Below are 20,409 nucleotides of genomic sequence, written 5' to 3' on the forward strand. Positions count from 1 at the left end.
GATTTATAAGCTCGTGTTGCTTCTCTGTTGCTTCAGCACCACATTCAGTGTGACTATACAACAAGCTGATCAACTGAGATGAAATCAGAAAGGCAAATAATGGAATTTTCAAATGTGCCCTCACAGCTGTTTAATTCATGCTATTCTTTTATAATGAACATAGTTCAACATTGCATATGCATAGTGTGCATGCATAGTGTTAGAGTGTAGAGTGGACTTGTAGTGAGGTTTAGTTGGGTTGTTAGTTTATCTCGCAGTTGTCTTGTTAAATCTGCTTGAGTTTTTAAAGAGAAAAAGTTGTATAAGTTCATATGACTTAAATGTGAGTGAGTCCCTTTCGGCTGCAAGACCTCCCTCTTTGTGTGCCACGACGTCTCTGATCTTCTCTCCTCCAGGATTCTTTAGAAGAATCATGACTGATTATAGAGGAAGGCTAACCTTCCTGTAATAGAGGGAGTAATGGCCAGAGGAATTCCTCTGGGAGCTGTTGGCAAAAAACATTAGGTGATTACAGCCCGGGTCGTTGACACTGAGATGCTCTCTCTCCAAACAGAAGAGCTTTGTAACAGAATAATAAAACAGCCTCTTGCTGTGGCTTCACACAGAAAGCTGATTTTTAAAGAGGGGATAAGTGTCTCTGTTGCTGCACAGTTATAGAAGCTGAATAAAGCCACGCCTACACAAACCACTGCTAGGATGCGACCAACAAAAGAGCCAGTGCAGAGTTAATAGAGACGTATTCATTAGACAGAAGAATTTCCCAGTCAGCATGCAGGGTAACTGCATCACAAACGGCTGGCACGGCCAGCGCTCCAGTGCCCGGGAAGCACAAACCGGCCTCGTTGTTGCTCCTGGAATGCCCTGTGAATGTGTGGAAGCAATCACAGCAGTGCGACAAGACACAATGAATTATGGAACCATGAATGAATGCCTGTTTTGTAGGAAATGTGCGATGCTGCATTATGCAACGTGTAATAACCGCCCCGCCGCTTCTGTCGTCGTTCCACAGGAATGTACCATGAAAGTGCAGGAGGGGAAGTTCAAGCTGCAGGATCTTCTGGTGGTTCCCATGCAGAGGGTGCTGAAGTATCACCTACTACTGAAGGTAGGAGGCGTGTCACAGCTGCAGAACCTACAATAAAGTCATTTTCACACAACTTAAACATACAGAGGGAAGATCAAGTAAAGGAAACAACTAATACATCAAAGAAGACCACCTAATTAGGACAATAATTCTCTCTTATAACAGATCCAGTCCATCTTTGAATGCCCTGCAGCTCTTTTTGAATGTCTGTGGTTAGATGATGGATAGGGCTTAAAGAAAGCAAGTCTTCATCACAGTGATGACTGGAGCAGATGGAATTGAAACTGCCATTGAAAAAAAATGAAACTCTAACCCCCCTGTACGCTTTATAGGTGGCTAATATATATATATATATATAAAATAGCCATATATATTCAAACATTCACAGAAACTTGTCAAATGTCTGCAGCACTTTCCACTTTGCAGCCTCCTCGTGAATCCAGAGCTCTGACAGAAGAGGCACGTTTAGCGATTTATTGGTAAAGCAGCGATTGTCAATTTTCGTCCAGGTTTTTATCGACTCCGGCACTTCTGTGGTAAATAAACAGACTCTTCTGAGCATGACGTCCAAAAATAAGACAGCTGCCTCTTTCTGTGTCCATAAAACAAACGCAGCTCTTGGAGTACTTGCATTGCACGAACAGATGTGCTGTTTAAAGGATACGAGCTATCATTTTCTGCCTGACGCGGCGTCAGGAGCTGTCATGTTAAAACACAGTTTACATGACTCTGCAAAGCGATCATTTGACCGTGTGATTTTTTTGTTTGTTCGACGTAGACTCAGACAGCCCTTAAATAGCAGGCGTGCTGTAAATACCGGCATTGTGAGATTCATATTTCGATGATATGCCATCACAGAGACGATGATTCATTTCTGCTGTGATCTTGGCTGATGCTTAACAACATCCTGCATCGAGTCAGTCCATTCCCGTCACTGATCTTTCACTGGTGACAGTTGTTCCTCTGTTTTTTTTTTGTCCATTTCTGTCACAGTTTTCAAGACTTTATCCTTTCCACATGAAGTCGTCTTTGTTCTGGCAACCAGTCCACCAGCATTTGGGCACCCACTATTTTGCCCTTTTTTTTGCCTGACTGTGTCTGCCTTTGTGCCTGAGCTTTGGTTCAGATTTGGTTTTCATTTTGTGGTTTTTATGTGTGTGTGGTTTTATCTGGTTGAGATATGTGTTGGCTTTGTGTCACAAATAGCAGCTATAGATAATTCAGTCAAAGGTCAGGCTTTGTGCTGGAGTTTCTCAGTATAACAGCTTAACAACATTCTTGGTCTTGTGTGTGAAGACTGAGAACATATTAATAGAAGAATACTTCAAGTTTTTAAAGTAGTCTGAACACCCACTGTCATTGCATCCATTCAAGTACTGGAATTATTAGTCTGTTAATCAGTTAGTTGACAGAGAGTTGGTTTATTTTAATGACCTATTCATCATTTTGAGTAATTTATCAAATAAAAACGTCAAACATTTGTAGGATTTATGCCTCCCGAATGTGTGCACTTGCAGCTTTTGTTTAGCTCATTTCATATGCACAGAACTCCTTTGGGTTTTTAAGCTATTGATAAGAAATAATAGCTATAATCATTAATTGCAGCCCTGCGCTGATGCTGCTTGGCCTGATATGCAAATGTCTGACCGCTCCCATCTCAGCCGACATTTCTCCCTGGAGCTCTCCTCCTGCTCTTCATGTATAAAACAAGCTGGCCACTGTAATATTCCCCGTGATTAATTGACTTTGCATCGCAATTGTGGATGAGCATATGAGTTTATGATGCGGTGCGTAATGGACTGGGGCGGTGGCGAGCGTTTGCGCCAGGTGATTGCTGGACTGCGCGGGGGGCGCTGCGACTTCTCTTTCAGCTTGACTCGAACCCCTGCAGGAGTCAGGAGCGAGGCACCGAGGTCAAATCAAGCGTGCACTAATCAGATTAAACGCACCCCATTTCACTGCCTCCCACAGCTTTGCAGTAAAACACTGCTGTACGCTGCTGCCTCGGGGCATGTCACACTGACGAGTCTCGCTTTTGTTTGTGTGTGTGTGTGTGTGTGTGTGTGTTTGTGGCCAGTCATGCCTAAGGGAAGCTCTCCCCTCCATTTTCAATGGATATCATCACAGTAGTGTTTGGTCACGGTGTGAATGCTCCCCTCTCTTCATCTTTCATGTACTACAGCTGCATTCTAAAACAATTCAGCGCAGTCATCTTGGAAGTAAGTCTCCTCACTGGATTTGCAGTGTTTCCTGTGAACTCTTCATCGTATTTTTCATCTGAAGTGGAGTTTCAGCACGTTGTCACTGGCCGCTCTCGCTCGTACAAAAGCAACAGAGCGCAGTATTAAAAAAGATCTGCCGAGTCAGCGGGTCAAAATGGATAAAGATAAATTCAATTAAGTAAAATGGGCCCCAGTAGCCGTACTCTCCTCTTGGTCTGCCGGTGCTGCCGCTGGTGGGAAGCCAGTGAGGGACAATGTCCTTGTCTCTGCATGAATGGCTGTTCACGGTGCCTGCGCAGTGGGGGTGGAGCTGGGGGAGATGGTGTTACGCCCTCTGGTGAAGCCCGTTGCTAGCATGTGAAAGAGTTTGCAATGGCAGGAGCGACAATGAATACTATTAAAGAATGGCCGAATTCATTTTAGGCTGTCCAGTTCCAAGGCCCTCGTACTCTGCGTTGTATTGTAATTACATCTGTATTTACATGCTGTTATAACTCAAAATCTGCAGCTCTACATTACAAATTACAAATTGTCTGACTGAGTGATGATATTTTTAGATGTGGATACAAATATAAAGTTCAATATATGAAGCGTTCGTCCACAGCTCTGCTAAGCTGTCCCGTGCAGTCTAAAAATGTGCTGCGAATGGGAATCCCAGCAGCTGTGTGGTGACAATAAAACGTCCTGTATCACATGTGACATTTAGGACACTGCTCATTGGATTTACCACCCAGTCATATGGCTGACCCATTTACATTTTTCATTTAAAAAACTATGAAAGAGCTGATAAGACTCGTTTCTCCTTTTCTCAGCGGCTGTACAGCACTTTATAAATCGCCTCAACGAGCCAGTGGAGGATGCAGACAATCACACATCAAAACAATGCAATATATTTGTTATTGATTGGCCGTGTGGAGTACAACATGGTTTGCAGGGGACAAAACATTTAGCATTATCTCGTTACCGTGAAGAACAGGCAGACCTGGAGGCTACATGGTAATCTGTGCGGCTTCCTCCTTTATCTTCATGTTTGTTGCTGGTGCTGGTGCTCAGATGAGACACATTCTGAGCCGCATCAGTGTCACATCCACAATCACAGTAAAGAGCAACTATGCATCTCTCAAAGCGACCCCCTCTCACTGCTATAGGATCACACATTATAATAAAATACTCTGTGTTTGTTCAGATTTGTGTCTAAAGTTGTTTGTTGCTGTTCTGAGGACCTCAGTGTGGATAATAAGACATCTAATCTGGATTTTTATTAAACATTATAATAATAATAATGCTAACAATAATCTCCTCCGCAGGAACTTTTGAGTCATTCTACTGACCGACCAGAGAGACAACAACTAAAGGAGGCTCTGGAGGCGATGCAGGTCTGTGCTACACATGTTACACATGTGCTTGTATGTGTGTTCACGGGTGCTCTTTACAGAAATATGACTTAATAACTCCACAGTGCTGGAAGCCAAGGCAGTTTAAATTGTTTCACCCAGCAGCTGCGGCTCTAAGGGCTATAAATCTACCATGATATGACAGATGTCAGAAAGATTTTCAGTCGAGGGCTGAAAGAATGTTTGCCTCGCTCCGTCAGGACCTGGCCATGTACATCAACGAAGTCAAGAGGGACAATGAGACGCTGAAGAAGATCAGCGAATTCCAAAGCTCAATAGAAAATCTTGTAAGTACCGTGGATTCCTTTGTCACTTCTTTTTCATCTAGAGGAGAATCTTTTCCCAGATCCTTCCACTAAACCCCCGCTTAGAGGCCCTAATCTTACTATAAGTGATGGGATCTTACTCTGCCCGAGTTATTTCACATGAAACATTTCTGTGTTGTATTTTTGTCTGTGCTCTTTGCTCTGGCTTGAAGTGGAAGGAGCTGAAAAAAGACAATGTCAGGTATTTCCTCGCACTGATATTAACAATGGAAGAAACAGACTCGGGTGACAAAGAGTGGAAACAGCTAGCCTCGCTCTGTCAAGTGTTACGAGGGGTTACGTCATGTTTTGGCTGGGGGGCATTCACTTCCCAGGGGCCCGTCGTCACTGTGAGGTTGCTGGGACACATACAGCCTGACAGCTGTATCAGTTTCTCATCTTCCTCCCAAATGTCAACGTCTTGCTTTAAATCTATATTAAAGGACCTGAGATCCGAAACCTCATTTTCCGGCACTTCCAACTTTCCCTTTTTGGATTAAGAGTCATCTTCCTGCACTGGCACCTGCCAGCAGTGAAGTTTAACGCCATCGTTCAGTAAATAAGATACACATGCATTTTTTTGTTAACCTTGTATCATTTATAATCCAATTTTCTGCCTTCTATAGTCATTTATAATGCCATATTTGACATCTTTGTAGAAGTCACTTTTTCTATCTAAAAGCTAATACTCCAGAACTAATGTTATCGCCAGGCTGGAATTTAAGGTTTGTCACTGTGATTAGTCACAGAGCATCACGGAGCAGTAACCCATTCTTTCACATGTCCACTTTTCTTTCCTCTGCTAACAACACTGGCATCATGCTTCCGCCAACCTGTCATGATCCTCCGCTTTTATGCCGTCCCCAATAAATCATTTAGGTTTGCAGAACATGACCAAGAGAAGTTATGCACACTCTCTCATTTTCTCCTTCTTTGTCTTTCTGTCACTATTCTCTCCTTTCACTTTCACTCTGACTCCCCTCACCTCTCTCCTTCTATCGTGTCTTACTGAGGTACAAATAGTCACTGGGTTAATTCATTGTACATGTGCCATTAGACACAGTAAACAACCTGAAATTTCTATTAGGAAGACGTAAAAGTAATCGAACAGGCACTGAATATTATATATCTCTTTGAGTCTCTCAAAAATTCAAGTGGAGCTGAATTATTAATGGTTTCTCCTTAAATTGAGAAGTTATAGTGTGCAGTGGACTGACATTCTGGGTGTCCTTGTGACCTAAGCAGCAGGTGAAACTGGAGGAGTACGGGAGGCCAAAGATCGACGGAGAGCTGAAGGTGTGCTCCATCGTCAACCGAACGAAACAGGACCGGTGAGTTCAAACTCTACGGAAAAACTACCCCAAGGATGTGAGAAGTACAGTCATCCAACGGCAACAATGGCAGATGCTCACCTTGAATGTGTGTGTATGTCCTCAGGTATATATTCCTGTTCGATAAAGTGGTCATTGTCTGCAAGAGGAAAGGCTATAGCTATGAACTCAAAGAGATTATTGAACTGCAGTCATATAAAATGTCGGACGACCCCATGAACAACAGAGACATGAAAAAGGTAAGAATCTCGCTTTTTGTTTTGAAAGGACACGGGGCAGAATCATTTCTTTCACATCGAGATCTTTAAAGGCAGCCTTGCTAGTGCAGGTGATGAAACATCTTGTGTAATCATTGCAAATGTTGCCCTTGAGCTGAAGGACCTTGTTGATGGTAATTTCAGATATGGAACTTATGAGTAATGCATTGAAGTGTCAGACATGCATTCTGCTCGTCCATGCTTGAAAGACCATGTAAATGCAATGAAGGCCTTTTGGGATTCATGAAAATGTACTGCAGTGCATTGCACCACCGGTCTAACATGGCTTTTTTTTTTTTTTTTTTTTTTTTGAATCTGCATGTGTCTGTCCATGTATGTGCATGTGTAACTGGGTCTTTCTCTGGTGTCTTTCTTTTTGCATGCTTACCAGTCGAGTGGAAAAATGGTAAGCTCAAGTGACCCCTTTTTTTAACTCATCTTCTCATAGCGGCCTATTTTTGGCAGTGGTGTTTCTGGGCGTCATGCCGTGATTGCATGTGCACCCAGCGGCTCTGTGACTGGCCTTCCGGCTTTTGGTCGGATGCATCGCTAAAGCATGTGGAGCATCTTTTAGTTCTCAATTAAATGTGATCATATTTACTGTGTGTTTTTGTACATATTTACTTGGAAGCACAGGTATCACAAGCTTCTTTGCCCATATACGTCACTGCCATCCACATATCTCTCTGCCATCTGTTCCTCATTCACTTTTTCTCTCCAGTGGTCTTATGGTTTCTACCTGATCCACCTGCAAGGGAAGCAGGGCTTCCAGTTCTTTTGTAAAACTGAGGAGACAAAGAGGAAGTGGATGGAGCAGTTTGACATGGCCATGTAAGTATGACCACATGGCAGGTTTGGCGACATCTTCCATCACAGTATGTGCAATTTTAGGTTGTGAGATTTGAATTGAAACCCTCTAAGATAACCAGATGGGAATGTCTGTTTTTCGCTAATCCTGTTAATTAAATGCCAGGAAACTCAAGCAACTTCATCACAAAAACAGTGTCTCTTGCCCAGTCACTTCCTCTCATTCATTATTAATTACTTCCAGGTCCAACATCAAGCCAGAGAGAGCCACGGCCAATCAGCATAACTTCCAAATGCACACATTTGATAAGAACACCAACTGTCGAGCCTGCAAGATGCTCCTGAGGTAAGAACCCTGCTAACTCCAGTGCTAATGTGCATAACAGTATACTCATATTCTGCAATCAATAATAAATGCATCTTCTTTCAGACTTTCCAAAGACTGTCAAATCCAAAAACATTCAGTAGAAAAAGAGATTTCTGGGCAGAGGCTTTTATGTAGATTGTGTAAAAAGATGTTTTATTGACCCTGACAGGCGTTATGTAACATTTATACAGAGATACTGCATATCCATGTTTTATGCAGCGTTGGTAGAAGCAGTCAGATCATTTACTTAAATAAAATGCAGCAATACCGCAATTTAAAAATAGCCCTACGTTAAAAAGCAACAAAAAATCCTCCTGCCAGCACCTCTACAGATGGAGACTGAGTATGTGATTAGAACGAAAGCTCCAGGAAAAAGCTGTTAATTGGACCAGTTTTGTGAACTACAGGAGTCAACTGTCAATTGCTTTGTTAGCATTTATTAGTACTTCTATAACTGAAGCACTAATAAATTACTGTGCATTGTTAGTAAATGTCATATTAAATGTAGCACTAGTAAAAGTACTGTTAAAAGCTTAAAACGGCTCAAGTGCAAAGAAGTGAAGTGCTAAACTCAAAAAAAATTCAGCCACATTTGGTGAGCAGCAAACAAACAAACAGACTTAAATCACAGAGGGAATATGTTTTTGGCTAACGTAGACCCGAATTAGTGTAAAGGCAGTCTTTGGAAAAAATTCTACAGAGTGTGACTGAGGCTGAGGCTGATATTTTTAAACGTTCCCCTTCCCGACGCCACCCACTGCATCCCCGAGCACGCCTCCTCCCATGCGAGAGTGCTGCTCGACTGCAGCGGGGATAACCCGTGTGACTGAATCACCACTTTCACCTCTATTACAGTCAGCGGGCTAAACTCCACTCTGTGTATTGACCCACAAATTTCATGGCTCGGCTGACCTAAATTCACAGAGCCAGCGGAAGCGGGGACCAGCGTTCTCACTCCCTGCTAGATGCTAATTACTGCTGCAGCCCCAGCAGATCCCGTCGTGATTTATGGCGCTTGCTATTCAGCATGGCAGCGTGCGACGCATGCAGTGTTACAGTGTCCATAACGAATACAGTTCAGGAGTGCGTGGTCTTAAACGGGGCGAGCCGATTTTGTGATTTTAAGGGATCTCGGAAGGGGAATGATGGAGCATGTGCAAGCACAATCACAGGCACGTAGTAACAACGAGCGGGTCTGCCTGTGTGTTGCACTGACAAGAAGTTAATTTGTGTCTGGAGCACTTCCTGTTTGCACTACTAATGTGTGTGTGTGTGTGTGTGTTTCCTCTAGGGGCATCTTCTATCAGGGCTACTACTGCTCTCGCTGTGGAACAGGAGCACACAAAGAGTGCCTGGAAGTCATCACCATCTGTAGAATCAGTAGGTGTTTCCTCTGATCATCTTCTCGATATCAGGGCCACGCTCATCGATAATCACACCGTTAATCGGTGCTGTGTGACGGACACGATTTCACAGGATTTGTGAAATTTCATTCTGTCCGGGAGTGTAAAGCTGCTGTCACTTAACACTGTCCTGCTTGTTGGCGACTCTATCCAGCAGGGAAATGGGGGTCGGGCTTTGCGGGGCTCTGTGGGGGTTTCTGTGGGACCATTTCATTGCATCGCTGGGTTTGGTACCAAATAGGACGACTATAACTTGGTAGTCAGGAGGAATTACAGTTCCTGAATGTCATTTTATAAGCCCGAGCCTTTTTAACAGATAAACAGCCCTGATTATTTGGACCACATGTTCCTAAACTTTGTGGCTTTGAAATGAAGCTATGTGACCCATCATGATCCGTTCCATATGTTCCATATATCATTCTTAGAGAGCCAAAGAAGTGAAATAATCCAGTTATTCGCAACAAGTTGACAAACATCTACAAAAATAAATGTAATTTTGTGGAGCATCGTTTTTTTCTGCTCTCCTTCCTGTTATTCATCTCTTAATCAGCCGACTCATCTCAGGTTTGTCTTGTTGCACCTTGAAGTGTTCTCAACCCCCACCACAGTTCACTCAACCTAAATTCAGCCTGCAGCTTCTGTTCTTTAGTTAAAACAACACCTAAATAGTGAGGTTAGTCGGTGTGAAAGCTAGTTCCTCTGAGCTGGACAGAACTAGAAACAAGCGGCGGACTGATTGGGAGGAATTAATAGGAGCGCGCACTAGGAAGGGAACGCGTGTGTGCGTGTTGACATATATTATGGCTCTTTGCTGCTTTATCCATGACTGCTTCACATCCACCATTTAACACTTTACGTCTTGGATGGAGCCAAGATGCAGCCAAACAAGCAAAACAGTGTTTGTGTTTGACAGCATGTTAAAAAGAGCCACGTGAAGCCCTGACACATATAATGACTTGTTATACTCTAATGCTCAGCTTGGCTCAGGCTTTGATGTGTTGTGAACCCTCCGTGACTGTCACTGTTTCTGTTGTCTTCTTTCAGATCCTCTTGACTTGGTGAGTAGGTCCTCTATTAGTCATCGCACTGTCGCAGTATTATCATGATCATCGTCTTATTAGCGTCCTCCGATTGCCATTTTGTCTCAGAGATCTTGGAACGGTCATTTGTTTGTAACAGTGTTGTTGATCAAGTGTTTCTCTTTTGTAGGAACCTGGAATATCATCAGGTAAGAACAGCTCCTATTAGCTTAACATGATGTTGAATACAAGCTGTCAGCCGCCGTGTAACAACTTTGTTATAGATAGAGCTGTTCTGGAACAGCACAGAGCTCTACCGCCATCTAGTGGAAAGAGCCACTGCACATGAACCACAACAACATCATCAGCCACATTAGAGTGGGTGGCACTGCACACCTACTGAGCAGAGAGGTATCATATGCTCAAAATGAGGGATAAGATACAATCTGAGAACACAAAGTTGCTCTCGGTCACATTTTCTTTGTCATTTCTGGCATTTTTGCCTGAAAGATCCTTCAAAGTGGACAGAGAAAGGTATGCCAGGAAGCAGAGATCCTGGACTAGATTTGAACCCAGGATGTTGTGGTTTTATTGTGTGTATCTTAGATCACTGCATCACTCAGTTGGCAAGATTTTTATACGAAAACAGTCCTGCTTTTATCAGCCTGAACCACTGTAGGAAACCAAAGGTGGAGATCCAAACTACACTGAGCAGCTCTCTGTTCAGAAGAAGTTAGAATTTCATTAGATCTTTTCCTCTTTTATCCCTGGTCAACACATTAACCTAACAGCCCACACTCTGCTCTATTAATACTCACCGCTATCTGTGTTTCCAGGTCCCAAAATGGTGGCGGTGAGGAACTACCACGGCACACCGGCACCGCCGGGGAAGACGCCCCTCTGTTTCCAAACAGGAGATTTCATCGAGCTGCTGAAGGGAGATCCTGACACCTCATGGTGGGAGGTACCGGAATCAATCACTTCTACCTGAGACCATGTTCCACTTTGACACGAGAAGCGTGAACATTAGTATTAAGACAGCTGATGTTGGCTTGTACTCTGTTTTACTTGATTTGAAATTAATTCATGATGAAGTCACCCACAGCCCCTTTTAGCCAGTCTACAGTCTAGCCTGGTTCTGTTAAAAGGTAATAAAATCCAACTACCAGCCCCTCAAAGCCAGATAATTAACATTTTGTTTGTTTAATCCACACAAAAGTTTTTTCTTGGCGAGGTGCAGCAACTTTCTGGAATGTTGTCAGCGCCATGAGGTTGCCAGGCAACCATGAAGTCAGTGGCGTGCCCAAACAGCAGTCTGGTGCATAGCCTTATATTTAGCATATAGACATGAGGGTGGCATCACTCTTCCCTCAGTCTCGGCAAGAAAGCAAATAATAAATGTGCCACTTTTCTCTCAGTGCAATGTAATGTAGAAGAAAGACAAAACAAATTGTCCACATACCGACTGTACTGCAAATCAAACGTCGTCACACGTAGGACACAGTTAAAGAGACAGGGAAGATGGGGAGGAAACATGTAACCAAGATCGACGAGGTGGGAATGTTAGACCGCTGGACCACCAGTGCACGCCACATGGTGAGACTGTGTGTTGATGTCCTGCGAAGGGACGGGGATTAGTTTTCTTCCTGCAGAGCTGGCGTCCACTTCCTTGTTATGCTGCAGCATATGTGGGCAATGGACTTCTGATTCTTCTGAATCTGAATCAAAGGAATACAATAAAGAATCCAGCACGCTGTTGCACTGACTGTCCCCGCTTGGCGCCAGCTTGCTCACCCATGGGAGCCCTGCCATTTTTATTCAAGTTGCGCTGCCTTCCGACGCACCTGTCACACAGGTTTTTTTTTCTGAATGTGAAATTCTTCTGATTTCTTCGAGCAAGTTGAAGGCTTCTATGCATCTTTACCAATGGCATCAGTGAGGCTGTACCTGTGAACCTGGAGGATCCTCTACATTGAATTCGGCTGGATGACAGGAGCTGTAACACTACTGGCTCTCGGCACTCACTGACACTCACTGCTGAATCACCGACTCTTACAGCTTCTTGTATCAGGCTGGCTTTTCCTCGAGTGACTCAGGGCAGCCTTCAGAAGCCATTAATTTAAACTCACCTATTACTTTATCCCTCCACGGCATGACAGTCGCGTCTCTCCATGCAATGTTAATGGGTGAGTCGGGCTTAAAAATCAATTGCTTCAGGTAGCGGAGGGTGCACGTCTCACGCTGATGGGTGAACTTGTTCATTTTATTGTAGGTGCAACACCTAGCAACAGTGTGTAGTTTTTTTCAACGCCAGAAGTTTTTCTTTCTGGAAAAATAAGCCTGTCCTGTAGAAAAATGGTGCAGTCTGTGTTCCTTTCACTCCATTCATCTCAGAGCCACGGCATAAAACTTTTTGTTTAATCTGAGGGCAATTTATTGCTGCAATGTTGCTACACTGACACTGTTTAATTGAATTTGCTTTCCTTTTCATTATGCCTCTGTGCCGGTGACAGCCGTGGCCCGACGCATTGTGTTTCTGATCGTCCATCCGTCCCATTCTTGTGAATGCAATATCTCATGAACGCTTGAAGGGAATTTCATTACATCTGACACAAAGGCTCACTTAGCCTCAAGGATGAACTGAAAAGATTTTGATGGTCAGTGGTCAAAAAACACAGTTTTGGACAAAACTCAACAATTTATGTGGTAATTATGACAAAATTTCACAGTTGCCAAGGGTCAAAGGCCACTGTGACCACACGAAAAAATCATTTTTGACTGTAACTCAATACTTCTTATGCTAATTATGGCAAAGTGTCTCACAGGATGAAATGATGAAGTGATGAAATTTTATATCCAAAAGGTCAAAGATCAACCTCACCTTGGCATCATGATGTTCTGCAAAAACACTTTTGTGGCCTTTATTCATCAGCAGAACACAGGAACAGTAGGCAAATTGTGACCGTATTTCACATTTGTTCAGATACTGAAATGAACCTTCAAACTGTGCTGGTTGAGATCCTCTGTGCTGCCTGGTTGAACATGTGTGTGAAGCATCCACGTTCAACAATTTGTAGCTTCTTTGCAGCAGCATCCATAACTGAATCTTTGTAGTCCACCACAATCTCATTGGTTCTGCTGTTATTGAGCTTCAGGTGATTGCTGTTGTGATGAAGCTCTCACTATAGTCCTCAGTCCTCTGTACTCCTGTGTAAAAATAGTCTCTAATTGAAGACAGAATGTTTCTCACATGTCAATATAGTAATAACTTGATACCGTTTATTAGATTCCTTCAAAGTCTTTGCTACATATATTATATGAGTCTGGACAGACAGTGATGCATGGTTGCATCTTGACTGGTTGGTGGAGGCATACAACTGCGAGGCTTAAATCTAGTAATTCTAGTTTTGCTTTGAAATTTTTTAGTATGTCTGTTTGTCTAATGTAAATCACTTTTAACTGCCTCAGTGTTTGAAGTGCAGCCAAAATAATTTGACCTTTTTTTTTGTCTCGCAGGGAAAGCTGATACAAACGCAAAAGAGTGGCTTCTTCCCCAGTTCGTGTGTCAAACCTTATCTGGACCCAAAGGTAAGTTGGGTTAATACAGTGTGAGTGACAGACCAGAGAACTCCCCTTTTCTCTTTAGTGTACATTTAGCCACCTGTGTGGGACACGGATATAAATGATCTCCCTCTGCAGCATGGTGCTGTTCTGTTTATAAGTTATTTAATGTGCATTGTCTGTTATCTGTGCCAGCCCTTCCAGTCATTATCCAGCCGGCAGTCATCAAGGGAAGCAGACTACTATGGATATCCTTGGTAAGATCCTTCATCTCTAAAGGTTGTGGATTTAAGACTGTCATCCTCATACTTTTAAGGCCCTATATATGTGTGTGTGTGTGTATACATACATATATATGTATATATATGTATATGCTATTTACTAGCATTACCCTGAGGTCACTATCCTTTAATTACTGTAGATCTATTGATGTTAACACTAGTGTACTGTTAATTCATGCATGACTTCAATTTAACTCCAACTGACCCCAAACATGACCGCAGCCAAAAGATTAATTACTACATGGCTTTTTGATGTCAAACGATTTGGGAGGCTTTTCCGATGCCACTCGACTGTGTCACTTTGTATTTGGAGGTCACAGCATTTATTCTCTGCTCCTCTGTAGGTTTGCAGGAAACATGGAGCGCCAGCAGGCAGACAACCTTTTAAAATCCCACAGCAGCGGGACCTACCTTATCAGAGAGAGGACAGCTGAGGCAGAGAGGTTCGCCATCAGCATCAAGTGAGTGTTTCACATCTTACAGGAGAGGAAAATCTCAAGGGAGGGTTTTTATCCACATCTCATAGGAAATAAAAATTCTCACGGGATGCCCCAGTCAGCTTTTTCCTTGCATCTTTTAGCTCTGGCTAATTACCACTCGGTAATTGCTTTTTTTTTTTTTTAATCCTGTTTTTTTGTGTGTGTGCATTTCCTCTGAGAAAGTTCATCCCAAAGAGAAATGAAGTATGAGCTGTTGCTGGAGCTGTCATACAGTGACGTATAGGGAGAAATGATTTGGCACATTTCTCTTCAAGTCTTTAAGACAGGTGCAAAGGGCCTGTGGGGACCAGCCTTTAGGCAAATAGTCAGACAAGTCCCACAGTCGCCTTTAATTTGTGAAAATGACTTCATTTTGCTTTATTGGTCCTTCAGGTAACAAAACATTTAATAGTAACAGCAGCTGCACACATTACTGAAAAGGTACATTAGAGTTAAAGCATGAAAATGAGTAACTGTAACATACAAATGTTTTTAGATGCATTATTAAGGAGAATTTAATCAGTTACAGTTGTAAACAATTTCTCTTCTTTATGGTGATTTCTCTGTGGTGTTTGGTTTTACAGATTCAATGACGAAGTAAAACACATCAAAGTCATTGAAAAAGACAGCTGGATTCACATCACTGAGGCCAAAAAGTTTGAGAGTCTTTTGGTGAGTCGTAAGTTTAAATAGCAACTCAAAATACCCACAGTAAGTCAGATGTTCACATGTTTTAATCCCTCTGCTCTGTTCATAACAACAGGAGCTGGTGGAGTACTATCAGTCCCATTCACTAAAAGAAAGCTTCAAGTTACTGGACACCACGTTGCGATACCCCTACAAGTCAAGAGAACGCTCGCTAACTCGGGCCAGTACGCGCTCACCAGGTAAGCCTTCCAAACGCTCATCTTCTCCAGCACTTTACTTTCGTCCTCTGCAGTCAGCCTGAGCCTCACACACACATTTAAAAGAGGAATGACTTTTAGTGTCAAATACCAGCCACTACCAACACACAGCCTGGCCCGCATAAATGTCTGCCCTAACCTTGCTTTACCGCTGCAAGCAACATTATCGGCTAGTCACTCAGAATGTCTTAGTGCAGTTGTATTCAATGTTACTCACCAGAGCACATTGTGAGCATCCTTGAGCTTTAGCAAGCATGTCGAGAACATTTCCTTCTTTTTAAAAACATTTGCAAAGCCCATTTAAAGTGCTCCGCTGATGCAGACCTATAGGTCTGAATGAGTGCTTCATCAGAATATTTGATGCTAATATGTGGACTAACAGTGAAGATGAAGGGACTGCAGTGCTTGTCTGTCTGGTTGAGGTGGACAGGAGTCAAGGGGATTGACTTTTTTTTTAAGCACCTACGGAAAAGAAAGAAAACGGTTACAAAGAGTGAGGATGGCTTTGGAGAGAAAGATGATGTAAGATCATGTAAGTGAACTATTCAGTGCATTCAGTTAATATTTGGTTTCGGCCCAGTGAGCAGCACACCTGACCCTTAGGTCCTGTATTGCAAGTGGTGGGCCCACAAGGTGGCAGCCTCATGTTGTTCCTTTTCTGCTGAAAGGGATCAGGCCCCTATGGGCAGAGACCAGGTCGCCAGGCGCTCGCCTGTGAGCTGTGCTTGTTAACCAAACTCCATAAGGGTTCTACAGTCGGTCTTGATTTAACGGTCTAGGTTGCAGCCCTCAACTATGGCCATGAACTTTGGGCAATGCCCAAAAGAATTAGATCAGAGGTGGAAGTGGACGAAATCAGTTTCCTTCATGGGGTGGTTGAGCTTAGCCTGAGAGATCACCTGAGAGGAACTCTGAGCTGAACCGCTCCCGCTTTGTGAAGGCAGGAAGGAGTCAGTTGAGTTGGTTCAGACGTCTGACTCAGATGCCGCATGGACACATCCCTGTAGCGGTACTCATGACATGTCCATCTGGGAGGGGATCACTGGGCAGAGCCAGAACAAAATGGAGAAATTGCATGTCCAATGTGGCCTGGGAGCACCTTCGATTTCCCGAGGAAGAGCTGGAGGACATGGCTAAGGAAAAGCATGTGTGGACTTGCGGTCAGCCTGCTGCCATCATGAGCCAGACCTGGATAAGCAGTGGAAACTGGGTGGACGGATTATTGGCCCAGCAACTAATAGCACATCGTATATCAACTTGCTCTTCCTGCTTCTATGAATGATTATGACAATATTAATTTGACTGCAGATACATCAATAATGTGTAGGTCCAGCTTACAAATTGAATCCCTTGCCATCTTGGCTGTAGATATAGCAAGGAAGGGTAAAATAAATGAGACAGACTACATCCCACTCTCTTTGTCTTCACTCCAGGCCAATGACTTGTCTGACTCATACAGAGAGGAGTAGAGGAAGTCCAGAGGGGAACAGGGCAGAGAAGGAGGCAAGCAGTGCAAAGTAGACAAAGAGAGAAAGACAAAAAGGAAGAGTTTGTCAGCTGACTCAGAGATCTGTGGACTAGCTGTCTGAATTGGCAGCCCTCTCTGTCCATTAGACTGTATCAATACTGGCTCTGGCCTTGCACTGGCTCCCGTCCTGCACTGGTCTGCCTTTGTTTGATCTGCAGGAAGAACTGGCCACCACAGCAAGATTGTCTTGCCCCCCCCTTTTTTTTGGCTGAATTTGGAAACGAATGGAGACAATTGAGTCTTTGCTGATGATGATGATCCGCTCACGCTCCTTCTCTGTCTGTGCTTGCAGGCATGTCACACCTCGCAGGTGTGTGTGCAAACAGCGGTGGGATTAGAAAGGCTGTGTTATGATTAGGAAGCATCTCTGGTCATACAATGCACAGCATGGTCAGTGGGTTTGTTCGGGGGGGCTGGTAAAAGCCACACTCAATGACATGCACTTCTCTCATTCTGCACTGACAGTTTGGTAATGGAGGCCATGCAGAGTTGTGCAAATAAAATATGATGCAAGGAAACAATTATATTGCAATTTAATTCATGACATTCATTAAACGGCAGGCAGTCATCATATCTGTTGATTCCAGTATTGCATTTAGCAGAATCTGATTTTAAGTATCTACATGCAACAATAAAGTCACTACTGCCAAATTTGGAACAAAACAGGAGTCTCTTTAAGCCTCTGCATCCAGGCATAAACTGACCATTCCCATTACGATCCTGCTTGCAGTCCTCAGATTATTGTGGATTTTTTTACAGAACAAATTGTTGTTTTCAGACACTCTACTGAAAGAGACAGACAACTTCAGTGCACAAGCTCTCCTTTTTTAATTCTGCTTCTCTGGCTCCAGCTCCGCATGCATGCTTCTCAAAACCTTTTCCAGCTTTATTTCCCCCTCTTTCTCCTCTCTCAGCAGCCAGCTGCGCCTCCTACAACTTCTCCTTCCTCAGTCCGCAGGGCCTCAACTTCTCTTCTTCTCAGAGCTCAGCTCCCTTTTGGTCAGGTACACTTTTTGCTTCTTTTCTCGCTCCTGTTGTCACCCTGCACCTCGTCGCCTGTAATTTCATAATAAGCCTCGGCGGCCTCGACCTCGTCGCCTCTTCTCTGTGGTTCTCTTTTCATTAACAAGAACATTTTAGTTCTTCCCAGGATGACACTCCCTCATTAAATCAAGGGGAGAAAACCAATTTCCTCGTCCGTGATGAAACGACTTGTCCTTTCCCATCATGCTCACTTGTCATTGTGTGTGTGACTACATTGCGTCTCCTGAACAATGAACTGACCATCATCCCTCTGATCATTCTTCACAATTATTACCACAATGTCCAGGATGACCTTTCCCCTCTCAACCTTATACCAATGATGGATAGCTTTAGTTATTTTATTATATACAAAGCTAACTGTGAAACGAGCTGTTAGATTCTTCAAATGTGAATGGTTTGAGCTCTCATTGTTTCCATTTTCACAGTGTTTACTCCTCGGGTGGTCAGCACAGCAGTGGCCAGGTATAACTTTGCGGCACGGGACATGCGAGAGCTGTCCCTGCGGGAAGGAGACATTGTCAAAATCTACAGCAAGATCGGCGGAGACCAGGGCTGGTGGAAAGGAGAGGCCAACGGACGAGTGAGTAAACCACGGAAGTCTGTTAATTTCCGGATGGTTAAACTGATCAGGGTAATAGAGAAAGAGCCCATATAGAAAGAGAACATTTTGGGTGCTGTGATCTTTTTAGATAATACTGTTCTCCAGTTGATTAAAAACAGATCCCACTGCTGGCTTCATTAAGAGATACAGTATGCAAGAGACAAAAGTGTTTTAGGATCTCAAAAGTAGAGTACTTATGTAGGGACACAGCTACTGAATTTAACAATTAAACCATTGATATTAAAGCTCTCCTAAAGGTGGTTGAATAAAAGTAAAAAGCCTGACTGCAAGGAAATGTGCCAGTTTAATAGGCTGGCAGTAAAAGTGGATGTGATGTCAGCTTTTTATTCTAGGGATGTTCCCCATTAGGTTGTAAATTTGACAGCATTAATGTGTTGCTCTGCAGTCAGGGTGAGTGTATCCACTTAACTATTGTGCTGTTGCTCAGCTGAACTGGGTGGTTCTCCATTGTGCAGTCTGCAGTTGAAGTGTTGTTGAAGTACTGTAGCTGTCTAATTTTGATTTTTATGCCTTTGCGCCAGCGACAGCTGTGGCCGGAGACATAATGTTTTCGGGTTGTTAGCACCTACCACATCCCGCGTTGAACGCGATACCTCAGGAACGCCATGGGAGAATTTTTTCAAATTTGGCACAACTGCACTGTTACTAGACTGACACTATTTAGTTGAATTTATTTTCCTTTTCATTATGCCTCCATGCCAGCCATGGCCAGAGGCATTGTATTTTCTGGTTGTCCATCCGTCCCATTCTCGTGGACACAGTGACCCAAAAATGCCTGAAGGGAATTTCATCCCATCTGGCACAAAGGTTCACTTGGACTCCGGGATGAACTGAAAAGATTTTGATGGTCGGTGGTAAAAAAACAAACAAATACAGTTTTGGCCAAAATTTATATGGTAATTATGACAAAATTTCACAGAATAGAACATTTTACAGAATTTCACAGAATAGAACATTTTATATATATATATATATATCACTGTGACATGATAATGTTCTGCAAAAACACTGTTCTGGCCATCATTCAGCATTATTCAACTCAGTAACAGAAGGGGAGATTGTGATCAAATTTCACATTAATTCAGATCCTGAATTGGTGACACTAAGCTTGGGTGTCCACCGTGAAACTGTGGTGATCGTATAGATCAGACCAATCAAGACTGAGCACAAGTCAATCCAGACTCCGGACTGGCCACATCCTTCCCACAGAATATTAATTAATTTGGAAAATTCGTGCATCTTATGTTCCTCAAGAGTGAAAGAGATCCAGTTCATCCTGAGTGTGATTGTAGATTAGCTTGCCGACCCCTGGCAGTGAGCCTCCATCAAACCGCTCAGCTCCCGCGCTGGCCATTCCCTGGAGCTGACAGCAGCTTACTGGCCAGATATGGAAGGTAGCTCCTCAGCGAATCACTAAGCTTGTCTGTTAGATGCAAGAGGCGTCACTCTGGTTTATCCTCATTGGTCAAGTGTTGGATTGAGTCTCAAGGTGAGAATTTGTACTTGCTTCCTGGGATCGTGAAGAGTTTTTTTTTTGTTGTTGAGATCAGGACTCAGGCATTGCTAGCTGAACTGTGGGTTTTTTACTGAGCACTGAGCTTTTCTACTCACACTGATAGGCTCATAAAGATAACATTCATTTAGTAAGAAAGTGAAAATATTGAACAACAATAGGCTAATTAGGCCTACGTATGTTTTTATTTGAAAGTCTGGCCCCCCACAGCATCTGCTTAGAACAATTCTGGCCCCAAATGTAGTTGAGGACCCCTGCCACCTCACCTTATGAAGAGGCTACGATGC

At 43.3% G+C, this 20,409-nt stretch overlaps 1 protein-coding gene across 5 annotated transcripts in view; it reads left to right on the plus strand.

Moving 5' to 3' along the window:
* The window catches only part of vav2 (vav 2 guanine nucleotide exchange factor), a 190,019-nt gene that overhangs the window by 165,590 nt on the left and 4,020 nt on the right, over positions 1-20,409 (plus strand). For 2 of the 5 annotated variants that reach the window (XM_041960487.1, XM_041960485.1), the window contains exons 10-27: positions 1,010-1,105; positions 4,614-4,682; positions 4,901-4,987; positions 6,248-6,336; positions 6,443-6,575; positions 6,985-6,999; positions 7,315-7,424; positions 7,645-7,746; positions 9,059-9,147; positions 10,215-10,228; positions 10,380-10,398; positions 11,026-11,153; positions 13,706-13,777; positions 13,946-14,007; positions 14,376-14,492; positions 15,095-15,182; positions 15,274-15,397; positions 18,413-18,567. In XM_041960487.1, coding sequence (XP_041816421.1) covers positions 1,010-1,105; positions 4,614-4,682; positions 4,901-4,987; positions 6,248-6,336; positions 6,443-6,575; positions 6,985-6,999; positions 7,315-7,424; positions 7,645-7,746; positions 9,059-9,147; positions 10,215-10,228; positions 10,380-10,398; positions 11,026-11,153; positions 13,706-13,777; positions 13,946-14,007; positions 14,376-14,492; positions 15,095-15,182; positions 15,274-15,397; positions 18,413-18,567 — 1,569 coding nt within the window. The remainder of the gene's footprint in view (positions 1-1,009; positions 1,106-4,613; positions 4,683-4,900; positions 4,988-6,247; positions 6,337-6,442; positions 6,576-6,984; positions 7,000-7,314; positions 7,425-7,644; positions 7,747-9,058; positions 9,148-10,214; positions 10,229-10,379; positions 10,399-11,025; positions 11,154-13,705; positions 13,778-13,945; positions 14,008-14,375; positions 14,493-15,094; positions 15,183-15,273; positions 15,398-18,412; positions 18,568-20,409) is intronic. The other 3 variants (XM_041960486.1, XM_041960488.1, XM_041960489.1) reach the window with 3 other exon arrangements.

Source organism: Chelmon rostratus, chromosome 19 (genome assembly GCF_017976325.1).
Source record: "Chelmon rostratus isolate fCheRos1 chromosome 19, fCheRos1.pri, whole genome shotgun sequence".
Classification (NCBI taxonomy): Eukaryota; Metazoa; Chordata; class Actinopteri; order Chaetodontiformes; family Chaetodontidae; genus Chelmon; species Chelmon rostratus.